This window comes from Anabrus simplex, chromosome 1 (assembly GCF_040414725.1).
Source record: "Anabrus simplex isolate iqAnaSimp1 chromosome 1, ASM4041472v1, whole genome shotgun sequence".
NCBI classification, from domain to species: domain Eukaryota; kingdom Metazoa; phylum Arthropoda; class Insecta; order Orthoptera; family Tettigoniidae; genus Anabrus; species Anabrus simplex.
Window position 1 is genome coordinate 1,026,648,558 of NC_090265.1, and position 15,217 is coordinate 1,026,663,774.

General features: G+C 38.1%; 2 protein-coding genes across 5 annotated transcripts in view; both read right to left on the reverse strand.

Annotated features, from left to right (window-relative positions):
• Positions 1 to 8,409, reverse strand: part of LOC136857857 (serine-rich adhesin for platelets) — a 101,367-nt gene extending 92,958 nt beyond the window's left edge. For all 4 annotated transcript variants that reach the window (XM_068225332.1, XM_068225334.1, XM_068225333.1 and 1 more), the window contains exons 1-7: positions 8,269 to 8,409; positions 7,733 to 7,932; positions 7,167 to 7,379; positions 4,839 to 4,895; positions 3,180 to 3,239; positions 1,886 to 2,048; positions 1,356 to 1,555 (exon numbers count right to left, since the gene is read on the reverse strand). In XM_068225332.1, coding sequence (XP_068081433.1) covers positions 1,356 to 1,555; positions 1,886 to 2,048; positions 3,180 to 3,239; positions 4,839 to 4,895; positions 7,167 to 7,379; positions 7,733 to 7,932; positions 8,269 to 8,402 — 1,027 coding nt within the window. In that variant the 5' untranslated portion in view covers positions 8,403 to 8,409. The remainder of the gene's footprint in view (positions 1 to 1,355; positions 1,556 to 1,885; positions 2,049 to 3,179; positions 3,240 to 4,838; positions 4,896 to 7,166; positions 7,380 to 7,732; positions 7,933 to 8,268) is intronic.
• Positions 8,410 to 9,246: 837 nt separating this feature from the next.
• The window catches only part of LOC137496968 (uncharacterized), a 53,302-nt gene continuing 47,331 nt past the window's right edge, over positions 9,247 to 15,217 (reverse strand). Inside the window, exon 6 of the mRNA XM_068225180.1 lies at positions 9,247 to 9,308. Coding sequence (XP_068081281.1) covers positions 9,247 to 9,308 — 62 coding nt within the window. The remainder of the gene's footprint in view (positions 9,309 to 15,217) is intronic.

Consider the following 15,217-nt stretch of genomic DNA (forward strand, 5'->3'; position numbering starts at 1 on the left):
GTTCAGGATGTTGGAAGCTGCTACAGGAAGGTCTATACTTTTAGGAACATAAGTAAATACGCTATGTTACTGCATATGATTATGTCAGCGTTGTACTCACTCTCATTGATGTAGATCATTGTTGAAGTGAAAATTTCCCAGCTCTGGAACAAGAAGTACAGTGAGCTACCTTCTTCACTCGTGGATGAAATTGAAGTGGCGGTGTTGCGGATTTCTTCTCCCACAACCACGGGAATGATAATGTTTCCTGAACTCTGAATCAATCTCGCTTCACCTGAACCATCAGTCGAGCTCTCGGTACCAAAAATGACAACTGTAAAAAATATTAATCACATGAAATATTTAAGTATAACTTAATTTTATGTACGATTTTGAGCTTGATACCACGCTTGTTCTTCAAGTATAAACCATAATTTAGCGTAATGTAAGCTGTATTTTATGGTGTTGGTAAGTAGCATGACGATGCATGAAGGACAATAACATGTGCATGGTAACAAAGTTATTTTCTCACGGATTTCGATATAATGAATTAAAAATCAGAAATGTGAACACAAGCGTCATGTTGACATGCCACATCATGTGGTATACAAAAGTGCTTAATGGTTGAGGGAAAGTTAATGCAATACACTTCGGCGTAGCGCAAGGATTTAGTACGGTGTTAAAGTCAAACAGATTACGGAAAATTTACGTTGCATTTCTTATTTGAATATAAAACCATCATCTTAGTTTTAGTTTATATGGAAAGATGCTGAAAATTATAGTATGAAATAATGATCCCTGAAAAGAAAATGAAATAAATAATTATTGAACCATAAATACACTTTGAACAGTCGTTTTTTTTATCTTAACCCCGTATTTGAAAGAGAACGTGTTATTTCGTCTTCACAAGATAATTATATGCGTTTAAAATAGCGAAATTATGCACTTTTAAGCATAAATTCGCTAATCACTGTTCAAAGTGATTCAATATTTCTACAAAATCGTTCCCAATTGGTCGGTACTAAATACGTGTATTTCTCGGATTTAATTTTGAAGTGTACAATCTCAAAATTGTTAATAAGTGCGTAATTTATGAGAGATTATAAAATTAAAAATTAATTTATATTAGAGTTGTTTACATTACAACATCTCAAACTATTATTATCGTTGTCCAGCCATAGGCTCGTTTCATGTACCCGTAGAAGCCCCCCCTCCCCTTCCGTTCTCTTCTCAACTGACACCATTTCATTCACCTTCAAACATCGACTACTTTAAGCACACAACCTACTGCCCTATGACGTCGAGCTTGTTCCACTCCTGCAATGAGGACCACAAAAGTCCCATTGAGACTGACGGTGTTGTACTATGTTACTTACCAATTAAAGTTCGGCGTCCACTGCGCAGTATGTCTGAGTAAGAGCGGTCAAGAACATTGGCCATGTCACTTCCTTCGCTGGGAGAATACTGGACGTCATCCACTCTCTGAATAAATCCAGAACGTCCATATTCTGCTAAAGGTACGACGTTATCAGCAGTGCCACTGTAAGTTGTCAGTCCAAAGTAGGAAATCCTGGAGCTGAAAGAATAAGTTGCCTTTGACACTAAACTGGACATAATATACATTCATTGCTAAAGAACATTAAGTATCGGTAGTTAATGTCTGCCGTAGAGCGCTCTAATCTTCTTAGACATGAGTAGAAATGTTTACAAATTTAGTATAACAGTGTTCACTCAAATGTTATAACGATAATCCGCTCCAAAAAACTTATTTATCTCTTTAGATGAATTATTCTCAGTGTACAAAGAGATGTTGTGCGTATTGGAAATAATTATTATAATTAATACTATTATTATTTTCTTTGTATGTATGTAAAGTTAATGTAAATGTAAGGCAAATGATACTCACAAGATAACCTCAGTGATGACTTTGATGAAATACAACTCCGTGCGATAAAACGTAGCTTCTCCAACATTCTGAGAAGAGTCAACGATGAAGAGCACTTGTTCGTAGCCTCCTTCAGTATAGTTCAAAATATTTAGGAATTCGTCACTGATTCTTTCAACGCCATCTAGGAAAGAAGTTGTTTAATATTATTTTTACTTACTATAGACCCAATGTAATTCCATAGTATATTAGAGATTTTCGTCTATTTTATCAGGTTTCGCTGCGTTCAAGCCAGTAGTTTTCAAGTAGATGATCGAGGGAAGCTGAGTATTTTTCTAGTGGAAGATATGATGTAGCGCAAAATTTGATTATGCAGTGTGAAACACTACTTGATGTAATATATTTTGGCTCACTACTTTTACAATACAGGCCCCTAGTTAATATTTTTTTACATAAAAGTATGAAAGAACTAGGTGATATCCGAAAGTGTGTGAAGGAAGTACAATTTTGCAACCGTGCAGGCTATGTTCTTTGGCTCCCGGTCATTTGAAATCAACAAATCGTTGATGGATGGCCATGAAAAGCTTTCATTATATTCCATTTCGCACAAAAGATAATTATAATTGCCTATCAGCGCATCCTGTACTGTACCACTTCACATTCTTTAAGATACCGGGAGAAGAAGTTAGTGAATTACGACTTTTACAAGCTGTTTATTATTGTCATGCTACTTGCAATTTTACCAATTTTGGAGCCTACCTTGGAGAAGATGAATCGATAAATAAATGTACTAAATTATTACGCTATCAGGAATACAATTTCATGAATGGTCATGTACAAGACATGTACCAACTGGAAGCTCCGTGTATTTGGATTTAAAACCCCATCAAGCTCTGGCAATTTGTTTACTAAGGAGATTGGTTGCTAGTTTCAGTCTTAGTTCTCAGTCTACAAACACAAATAACAAGCTTCTCCCTGCGATAGTTGCTGATTGTAGGCCATCTTCCCGCCCCAAAAACTCTGCACAGCTTCGCGAGTAAGGGAGAAACATGAAAACTGCCCTTGTTGTATCATCGGTCGTACAGTATCTTCAACAATATGTTCTAAAGGTCAATGCGATAAACAGCGGGCAAATAGCGAAGATTTATATGGAATAAGAACTGTTTATCGAAAGCGGTGTAGTTTTGCATCGCTACAAACTCATGTAGTTAATTTAGTTCCATATCAATGGTTGATATACTAAACATATACAAGAATTTGCACATCGCTAATTCTCGATAATTTTAGTATTCTCTAACACATATCAGTTATTTACCTGAATTTTCTCCTGAAGTCGGTTGAGTAGTGCCGGTTGTACCAGTGGTCGCTCCAGACCCTGTAACAACGCACAGTATCCAAGATTATAAAACAACAAATATTATTACTGTTTACGATAAATGACACTAATATCAACTACAATTAGAGAAGCTAAATTAAAGTGCGATATCGTGTTTGATTTCTTAATACGTGTACGTTGTACAGTACTTCAATAATTTGTCAGTTTATCAGTGCTACTTAGTATTCAGTGAGTACCCTGACAGCATTTGGCTGGAAGCAGAAATAGGTAACACACCAAATAATATTCTATGGCGTTCTGAAGTACATTACAGGTAAGCAGGCCCTAATTACATAAAGAAGTGCCGGTTTGTCAGTGCCCTACGACCTCAGTGCCACATTATATTCAGTGAGTGCATTGACCACATTTTCTTGAAAAGAGCATTCTAAATATACTTAATAATGTTCTAGTGTTTCCTGTTGTACATTACAATCAAGTAAGCTATAATTATGTACGTCCAACGTTCATAACAATTTACTGGTATATGATTGTTTAACGGCACCCATATTCCTAGCATGCTCTAGATATTTTATATGGGTGACGAGTTGTTTGATTTTGCAAGACAAGATGATTTACGTGGTTCTAAATAAACGAATTCACATTTTTCCGTTGCCATGTGCATCCTTACATTGTCGTGTTGAATGATGATTTGAAGTGTGGGTGGATGGTTGAAACATAAGTGGCTTTCGTTATGATAAAATTCTAACTACACATTTTCCCCAATAACTCTATACCGTATGTATGTTTGGTCCTCAGCCCCGAAGGCTGTTTAGATCCTCAAGAGTTCCGCCAGCAGCTGTTATAGATGGCATAGACATCGCTGAAGGGGCGAACTAGGTCATGTTACAATCTCTATAAGACGACTTTTTTTCTAAGTCACTAATGTGCTTATGTGAATATCTCGAAGAGCGGGTGGTGTTCCGTTTGCTTATTGATCATCAGCTGGCCTTCCTATTGATATACGCGGCCCCTGTTGCTGACTGACGAGTAGTCATTAGTCCGTCATAATGTTGTGTTTAATATGCCTAGACTCGATCTGTACAGTTAATCTACACTGCAGTGTTTTTATTTCTTCAATATTGCACAATGAAGCACCCAATGATAATATGTGTCGTATTACAACTTTTTGATGACCCTCTGATTTTAGTGAACCGTGTATACTTCCCACTGTCTGACGTTTTATTCACTAAGTCATCTAGTCGGGATCCTAGAAAAAGGAAGCGGGGAAGGTTTATGTAATTCATTTTTGTATTGTTTTTAGCTGAGTAGTGGTCTTAATTAATTACATGATGTTACATCACTTTTGATTGGCTTGTATCATCACAGGTTGTTCTGTAGTCTTAAGCATCATACCTAAGATTATAACGCACCGTAGCCTACGAAATGGCATCGTTATCTTAACGTTGGAGACTTAGCTCTTAAAATAAAATATCAATCAGAAAATCAAAACATTCGAATTTATTCATGGCTGCAATTCGTATGTTAACTGCTCAGTAATTTTTTCAAGAAATCAAGGGCAGAAATGGAGCGGAGGGTTTACTATTTAACAAATATTTAATCTACGTAATTTCATGTGTTATAGTATTTATAATTACTTACCTGTTGTTTCATCTCCTGTTGGTGGGGTCGTATTTGCGTCAGTGGTTGTTTTGTAATCTACGGTACAAAAAAACAGAATGTAATATATCTACCATTGGGAAATGAAGGCCTAAAGCAGTTAATTAATCGACAAACGTTGATTTTCATTACATTATAATACAGTTAATCACATCCTCTGTTTATCATTCTTTCAATTTCAATTTTCCACTTCCGCGTGTCCGTTAAGTCTTACACTACACGATTTCTAACTTGACAGAATTAATATTTACATTGTATTATGACTATATATAGTATTTCTAATTTAGACCGACAAACTTTGGGTTCGGGTGTATAACCTTCTAGCGAACACTTTTTGTTCACGAACCCAAATTCTGTACCGCTTCGTTTTGATGCTGGAGAGGTTTATGTCATTGTACAGTTCAATCTTTGTGGACGGACTGAAGTATTTCGTTATGTGAAAGTTGAATAACTTCATTGTTTTGTAAGGAAAGGTGATCAACAAAATGGGTTGGAAAATATACGGAAAATAAAATGTCGACAGACTGTATAGATGAAATCAAACATCCTGAGCTCATACTGTAATCCGATGAGGTATGTGTACGATTTTCAGCTCAGGAAATTAAAAAACTGGGTCTAAGAATGTTACTGCGCCAAAGGAGTAAGCTAAATGGTATACAGCGTAAATGACAGTTTCCCGAGAAACAAAGCATCAGTCCATGAATTCCTTAACAAAATGTGCTTTAAGTAGGTCACCTCTCCTGGAAACATCTTATATGCATATTATCAGTGATGGGAAGATTACGAGAAAAATGCAATTGGGCTCGATTAGAGTCGCCTGTGTAATTATTTTACTAAACTACAATTACTGTACAGAAAGGTAGACGAAAGTAAATCTCTGTTTGTTTGTTTTTCGGAGGTAGCTGGAATAATACAAAAGTATGCATGAGAAGTATATACATTTTTTTTTTAGCATAGAGACATTAAGTGGCTATCATTACTAGGTGAGACTAAACATGGTACCTTTGAACAATTTGGAATTATCGTTTCTCTTCACCCCTTTACAGTTTAAGACGTTTAGCTTATCAAAAACTTTATCAGTTAATTTTCAAACAAATTAATCGGTTCTTACAATTCTCATCGCTAAGCTTCGACCAAAGTCCTTTTGGATTTACTCATAAAACGCCCTACAGGGGCACTTGAAATAATAAGTGTGTCTCGTTTCAAGAACATCGTTGGGATAAATATAAAGTCTTTGGAAGAACTGGAGATGTATGAAAGTATCTCATCCAGAACTGATGAAGCTACTGATTCTGCTTCAGTACAGCTGAAATGTTTATCTTCATCATCGTCATCATCATCATCATCATCATCATCATCATCATCATCAATTATTTTTTACCGTTTCTCCTTCCGTGTGATGTATATCCATGACTGAAATCTGATGATTACAATTTTATTGCAGGAAGTAAATTACAAGAGAAAATAATAAATTTTTTAACGATTACAAGTTAAATGACTAAGCATGTAATCCCTACAAGTACTTCGATTACATTTACTCAATTATTACGCAATTCTACATATTATGTATATTATCTTCTTTATGGTTTGATCATTTTACGCTTCATTTCTCAATATATTTTTTTACAATTAACTGATTTCTAACGGTCGTTTCGTGTAGAAAAGGTTTTCATTCTCTACCTCGCGCCAAGCATGAGTTATTATATTCATTCAGCCACTTGGTGAACAATAATGTACTGAATTATTTTTCAAGGACTATTAGTGAAAATTGCCATACGGTCACAATTCCGGTGAAAGGAAATATCCTATGTATCACCTTTACGATGTTAGAGTGAGAAATCATGGAAACCTACTCTAAATATGGTCAGAAGTCAAATGTTAACCAATTTTCTACTCATTTAGAATTAATGAGGCCCATTTCATTATTTTCAAATCCATGGCATCACCGTTTCATTATTGTATTAGATAATGATCAAAAACCTTGTTTATTTAATACAATATGCATTACTATATTAGACTAAACTTTAATCCATTTTTTGTGAAATTGACTCTGAATTCGGATCTCTGAAATCCTTACAATTACTGTCTGCCCTTAAGGAAACAGCTTCTCTGCAGAATTATATTATTTCTTCACAGTGCCATTTAATTAAAGGGTGAGATTCGTTAACGTAAGATTCTCACTCTATTACAACTGTCTGTTTATCTTAACAACATGGATACTGACAGACGAAATTGGAATTTACTCGAAGCAATAGGCACTGGCATATATGAATATTTTAGCACTCTTTCAATTAACGAATTTTTACTCACTTTCACTGATGTACACAATTGTTGAACTGAAGCTTTCCCAGTTTTGGAATACGAAGTACAGAGAACTACCTTCTTCATTTACAGACGAAATGGAAATGGCTGTGTTGCGGTTTACTTCTCCCACAACCACGGGAAAGATAAAGTTTCCTCGGGTCTTAATCAGTCTCGCTTCAGCCGACCCGTTAGTTGTACTCTCGGTACCAGATATAAGAACTGAAAGAAGTAATTGAAGGGATTAATAATTGTCACTTCAATATAAAATAATGATTATCGTAATACCAAATCTATCCACCTATTGTATAGATGTGCATTATAAGGTCTTTATTCAATGTACCTAAATCATTAATTTATTTAAAGCTTCACTACGGCCTTTATCTGCCCTACAAATGTCAATATCCTTAAATACAGCTCATCGAACTCTAGGATCCCATTAGTGATGATTGACACATCGAACAGTTAATATTGTGGCTATTAAACGTATTCCACTTAATTAATTACGTGATTCACGAGATTAAAGACCAAATACCTACTATAACTGAGTTGCGCTGGAAATAAATGTTACTTACCCACTAAAGTTCGCCTTCTGCTGCGCCGTATGTCTGAGAAAGAGCGGTCAAGAACATTAGCCATGTCACTTCCGTCCCTCGGAGAATACTGGACATCATCCACTCTCTGAATGAATTCAGAACTTTGGTACTCATCCAAAGGTATGACTACGTCAGCAACGTCATTGTAGGTTGTTAGTCCAAAGAAGGAGATTCTGGAGCTGTAGGAAAACGGCATTCATTTTAAATAGATTGATTCACATAATTTACGTACACTACTGAATGAAAATAATGTACATATAATCGAGTACACTTGAAATTATTATCGAGCAGAGTATAAGTTTTACAAAAGATGAGTAACAGTGATAATCAAAATTAACTACCCTGGCCTAACAATTAATTTTTCGTCCTTCAGAAAAATTCTTCCCCACCGAGAAATTGTTATCATACTCATCAAAACTAATAATAGTAGTAACACTGGATGCATATCTGTACGCACTGTATGTATATATTTTTCAGAAAATGAAGTCTATCGAAATTGCAAAAATGATACTCACAAGAGAACCTCAGTGATGACTTTGACGAAGTTTAACTCCATGCGATAAAATGTGGCTTCTCCAATATTCTGAGAAGAGTCAACAATGAAGAGCACTTGTTCGTAGCCTCCTTCAGTATAATTCAAAATTTTCATAAATTCATCGCCGGTTTCTTCAACAGTAGCTAAGGAAGAATTATTATAATTTAGTACTATTATATATATATTCTGTCATAACTCATAATCATTACATACACGAAGTAAATTTGCAAATTTCATCTATTGTATATACATATTCACACCGTTATTGAAACTGCTCAGATTGTACTAAAATGAATACCAAGTTAATTTCTGAGGGTAACGGCAGAAAGCTGGAGTTAAACACGCTACCTCACCAAATGCCGATTTACGGAATTGGAAGCTTTTACTTGCCAGCTCTCCAAAAGGCTCATCATTGCCTGTATGGAGATGACTTTTCTTCCGCTTTACGCTATCAAACCTGTGATGTTCAAGTAAGGGAATGAGCGAAATTAAGACATATCACAATCGAAGCCGTAATACGGCTAAATGTCTGTATATGCTGTCATAAAGGCCCAATCCTATGTTAAGAAAGAAAAGTAAAATATTTCAAACCAGTGTGTCAATCTTCCAAAGTCCTGGATAATCGGGGATTTCAGGAGATTGTCCACTTTCTGTGACTGAAATTTCTCTTTTAAAAATGTTCACATTCACGTACACATTCAATAATTCGAAATCATCTATAGTTATTATTTTATGGAGTTTGGCCAGCATGGCCAGTAAACTTTCTATCTTCGTAGGAATAATGGCAGCATATCGTTAGAGTGCTGACAATAAAAAATCTTGAACTGCGTTATAAGGTTTAAGTAGAACTGGCTATGTCACAAAGAATCGTGAAGAGCCATGTATTGGACTCTGCTTGTAAAGATGTACAAATATCTGACGAGCTAGTTGCCTTAAACATGTCCCAAAAGGTGTTTGTTTACTTACTTGTAGTTGGATTTTCAGTTGGTTGATCGTTAGTATCACCAGTTGTACCACCACCTGTAACAACATATCAAGGATTACCATCGAAATAGCACCTCAGTTTCTTTATAATTCGCTACCCATTTACATTAGTTTACTGCATATTAAATACAACCTGGACTGGCGAAACCGCTCAACGTCACAACATGAAGCAAAGGATTCGTTTTCGGTTGTATTTCAAATGTATTTGAATGAAGGTAAGTAATATATGTCTACGCTGTGTAACACTACAATTAATATTGCAATAGGCATAGAACATCAGCAAATTGGGCCCATTTTGGACCAGTATACAGATAATAAACTTAAATATACGCTTGCCTCTAGTGTAGCTGTTCTTTCAACGTTCGCTCAGATCCCCTGAGGATCAGTGGTTTTCTCCGCTGCTTCCTGCGACTGCTCCAGAGCTCTGGATGTCCCGGGTATGTATACCCCAAGGGGCCGTTGCTGTAAATATGAGCCCTGGCACAGCCGCGACAAGAGCGGAAGGAGCAGACGAGGCAAGACATCATCACGATAGTGAATCCGCCCCATTAGTACTTTATTTGAAAAAATATTAAAACTAGGGGACCTGTGGGAGAAATCTCGCATGTTCATAAAGTATGTGGTGGAGTAGCCCTCAGATTAACTACTGGCGAACTAAGGAATACATAAATCAGTCTTGCTTACCACTTAATGTAATCTTTAATTTTTAACATTTAAGGTATCCACTTGAACTGAAGCAAATGCAAGTGCATTATTATACTGACGAATGTTTCCGAAGCAATTTTTGGTTTACTTTCATTATTTTCTTAACTGATAATTACAGCATATTATAATGACATCAAACAGGCATCCCAGCATCCAAAATGTGAAGTGGACAGCAATTATGGCACGTATTTTCCTACAGCAACAGTATTTGCAAATCGCACACTTGGTACAATTTTTAAACTAATTTGTTAAAGTTGTTATCGATACAGTATTTATGAAACGAGAGTGCAATTCGTTACTGCTAATGTCTATTCTCTTTATTTTGAATGCTGAATTGTCAAGATGGGCTACTTGTGAGCGCCGCAAAAGGGATCTATACTATTGAAATAATAGTAGTACCACCACCTGCAACAACATATCAAGGATTACCATCAAAATTTATATTTTGCTACTCATTTCCATTACTTTTTCAGCATAGTAATTACAGCCTGGGATGTGGCGAAACCGCACAACAGCACAACATGAAGCACAGAATTCGTTTTCTGCTGTATTTCAAGAGCATTAAAATGAAGGTAAGTAATCTTCGTCTACGCTGTGTAGCACTACAATTAATATTGCAATAGGCATAGAACATCAGCAAACTGGGCCAGTTTTGAACTAGTATACTGCTGATAAACTTTGTGTTTGTTTGTGGCTGTTTCTTCGACGACCGCTCAAATTCCCTGCAGATCACCGGCTCTCTCCACTGATTCCTGCGACTGCTCCGGAGCTCTGGACGGCCCGGGTATATGTACCCTATTGGCCGTTGCTATAAATATGAGCCCTGGCTCAGCCTCTCCAATGTCAAAATACGATAAGCGCATGGAGACTCAGTGTCCTTTATGGTTATCAGCGGTGTTCTCTTGGGAGATAAATAGCACCAGAGCAGCGAAAGGCTATCAAGAAGAGCAGTGGTACACCAACACTTTACACGACATCGACCATGATATGGGGAGGTCCGGTGGCACCTTAGTCTTCGTAGGTAGGCCTGTCTGGGTACAGTCAGGCAGTGTTGGACTGTTCTCAAGTTGCGAGTGTGGTTTACACCAGGGTTCCCCTACCGCCACGACCTCTACTTTGGCGCTTGCCGCTGCGGTTGACCGCGCCCGCCCTGGTGGACTGAGTAAACTGAAACCCAAACCCCGGGCATTGGGGGGGGGGGGAAATTAAAAACTTCTCCTCCCACCGTGTAGGCCAATTGGATTGCGTACACCCAGCCGCGGGTGAGCGAGATGTAGGGCAAACTGGCTCGCGTGTATACGCAGGATATCTGACCGTTGTCTAAGGATTCCTATTTCGACATGAACCACAACCCAGTCTGTACATTGTAGTGGACCCGTCCAGCTGGAATCTACGTCTTGGCATATGTAGTAGGCACAATTTCAAGCCACCGATGTGGTTTCTCCTGTTGTTGGTCTCCTATCTGCTGTCCATGTTCGTCAGAGGTGACTCTAGGGGAGCTGGGCGGTCGTCGAGTAAAAGCTGAATCTGGCTGATCACCTTACAAGTCTGTAAGTACTCTTCAAATGCTTTGAGAGCAGCCTGCTGATCGATGGGGTGGCTTGATCCCCATGTGGCTACTGTGGGGGTGCCGTCGAATGTTTCGGCAACAACTGGTATCTGTGATGGCTCTGCTACAGGGATGTCCGCAGGGGGGAGCAAGTGATGAATATCGTGACAAAGGAGCGTAGTGGTTCCTTTGCAGAAAAAACTCATGTTTAGTAATGTGACGTAAAATACCAAAGTTACTAGTGATGAAGAAAGGAAATGTAATAATTACAGTAATATATTCCTCGTATGTATCGTCTTTGTACATTTGCTTCATAACACTGTCGTTTTCACAATGAGCTCTGCACGACCGCTTCAATTGTTTGATTTAGTACTCGACCACTCCAAACAACTCATTAGACTCTTCCTAGGATGTGTTTGTAACAGTTTTCCCAATTGCATAGGCTTCCCACTCTTTTGCAAATGAGGAAGGAAAATAGAATATGGAGTCTCGTAAGAAAATGTAGCATTAAAGAACTCCACGGCGTGCATTTGATATCAAAAGATGTTTACGTCTCACAACACCTGTACGGACCTGAATTGGAGGAGATGATATATTATCCCATTCATGTCAGTAAAATTCCTGTATACCGGGCGAGTTGGCCGTGCGCTTAGGGGCGCGCGGCTGTGAGCTTGCATCCGGGAGATTTTTGGGTTCGAATCCCACTGTCGGTAGCCCTGAAGATGGTTTTCCGTGGTTTCCCATTTTTTCACACCAGGCAAATGCTGGAGCTGTGCCTTAATTAAGGCCACGGCCGCTTCCTTCCGACTCCTAGGCCTTTTCTATCCCATCGTCGCCATAAAGCCTATCTGTGTCGGTGCGACGTAGAGCCACTAGCCAAAAAAATCCTGTATCATCTAAAGTCACATACATTTTACTAAAATTAAATTGCATGTTAGAAAATTATGGCGCTTATACAATAATTTGGATTTTTCTAACTGAGGAGTTCCATTTTGTCCTTCCTTTAAGTAGCGTCCCAGATACGGCAGTAGCTACTGCTAACAAAAACCCCAGTAAATCTTGGTTTCTCTCTTTAACTAAGGAAAACCCGGGCTGAGTAGCTCAGGCTGTATATAGTTGGTCTCCTGAGCCCACGTGGGCTGAGCTGGTCCTGACTCAGTCCGGTCGTATTTAAACACGTTGTAATAGAGTAGCCTTGTGTCAATTCATTTACCGTCAAGTAGAAGAACTCCTGCTAGATAAAATCCCAGCAACTCGGCGGCTCCAAAAGCGTTAAAATTGTTGATAGGTCATAAAACCAATAACATTACGGTATTAAACAAGAAATATATCTGTAAGGTAATGGACACTTCCCTAGCTTCATAGAGTTATTAGAACTTCTCTCTGATCACTCTACTTCTGCGGCACCCAATCATGTTTTAATTGTGGTGCTCTCTGTGACGTCAGTGTACGGCTTTAGTACATACGTATCTCTTGCACTTGGCCCTAATCACCACGTTGTTAATGATTGCTATATTATCAGTAAAGTATGAGGAGAGAAAATGTTTACATGCACGTTTTTAGATTAGAAGACAATTTGCGACGAGCCCCTTAATATGAGTGTTAACGTAAAAATTGATTCGGATTTAAACATATCTTTGTATAGTAGGTCTACAGTGTTTTAAGTCTTAAGGCGATGATAATATTGTTATGATACGTACAAGGAATGAGGTAGTTTTCCATTGCCTTCCTCATTGAGCCACAAGGACCTATTGCAGCACGATCGGACTTATGAGCAAAGCCATTCATAATATCTAGACGCACAAGTCGTGTTCCGAATGTCAGTACTCAGCACCATACACCTTCCATACTGTCTCGGAGCTAAGCGGATTAGAATTTGGAAACGCTGACCATCTTAGTCCAAGATGACAGATTCGATCTACCCTGTAGGACAAATATTCAAGCACCTCGGCCCCTCTGAAAACCGTAAAATTAGTCAATGGGACGTATTATTATTATTATTATTATTATTATTATTATTATTATTATTTTTTGATTCGTTGTGCCCAGCTGTGGAGCGCGTTTGAACTTATTTTGCACAATGTTTCTTCTTCTTTTCTTCCCAATATCTCTTCATTTTTTCACTGTGTTCCTTTCTGCGTGTTTCTGTCCAGCCTGTATTTTTTCTTGTTGGTTTCTCTGCAAATTTATGTTTGTTTACTAAGCTTCTAAATTTCATTCTATCTTGAATGGTTTCGTCCTCGATACCCATTTCTTGTAGATCTTCATGTATTTCTGCTAACCAATTGTTGCGGATTTTCAGGGTTAGAGCTAGATTTAGAATTTTCTTTGTCAGCCTGTTGTTATCCATTCTGTGTAGGTGTCCGTAGAATTTTAGTCGTCTCTTTCTGATGGTATCTGTGATTTTTTCTGTGAATTGAAAAATTTCGTGTGGTTTCTTTTTCATCCAAATTCCATTTTCGAACTTTGGTCCTAGGAAAACATCTTGAGGCAACCTCTGAGGCTCAATACCTTAGTTGTAACTATGAGATTGACAAAGATCAATCTCCCCATTATCTTCAACTTACTAGCATGATGGCAACGTCAGTTAATTATTATTATTATTATTATTATTATTATTATTATTACATACTGTTACAGCAATAAATGAGACTGAGGATTCATTGAGTACTACATTTTGTTCTTTCCTGTCGCAAGAGAGAGAAGAAAAAATACTGAATCCATCAAGAAATAGCAATGTGTTTATTGTTCTCCTAAAAGTGATAATCAGTAGATACTGGACTTATCAGGTTAGGATGCTCCCTTATTGTCTAGTACCGGTAGTAAGTTGCGTCTACAGTAGTTCGCCCTACTGCAAAACTGTTGTGCGGACTAGAAGATACTACCTGCTCGCTTAAACAAGCTTGTATTATGTTTTTGCTTAAAAGTTCGGGCTCTAATAATAATAAATATTTCATAAACTTTCAAGAGAACGGTGGCATGACCTGGGATCACTGATCGAATTATTGTGGAGATGACTGCAGATGTAAAATATATAAGGATCGTTAAATCACATACATCCTCATCCATAATGCTTTTTTTCTGCGACCGGGTCCGTTGGTCTCATATCAGTCATTTCCTCATGTGGCTTCATAAGGCTGCGTGAATTCCGCTCCAGCCCTCACTCCAGAATTACCATTCGGGACCTCCGGGTTAAAGCAGGCAACCCCTTCACCACGTGCGTGGCACAGTACTCGAATGGGTGTGAGCTAAGGGATAGCACGTAGTTCCAAGAGCTAAAAGAGATACGAAGTTATTCCAAGTGCTAGAAGAAACATAACGTTCTTCCAGGTGGTAAAACCGGAGGTGACGTGATTCTAAGATCTGAAAGAGATGACATGGTTCTAAGAGCTGTCACCCCACCAAGCGTGATTGCTACGTGGTTTGGCCGACTTAGCTGTGAGTTTGCACTAAGGATAACGTGGCTTCGAATCCCACTGTCATCAGCCTTGAAAGCGGTTTTCCGTGGTATTCCATTTTTAAACCAGGCAAATGTGCATTGTATATTTCCTTGTAATGCGGGATCGTTCGTTCGTAAATGGCGTCTAAGGACACTAGCATCCTTTATTTCCTTATCATGAGATTCGATCGAGCAGTTTTCGCGACTTGTTTTTCGAAACAGAGATGTCCGTCCATTGAGATCCCCGTAAAG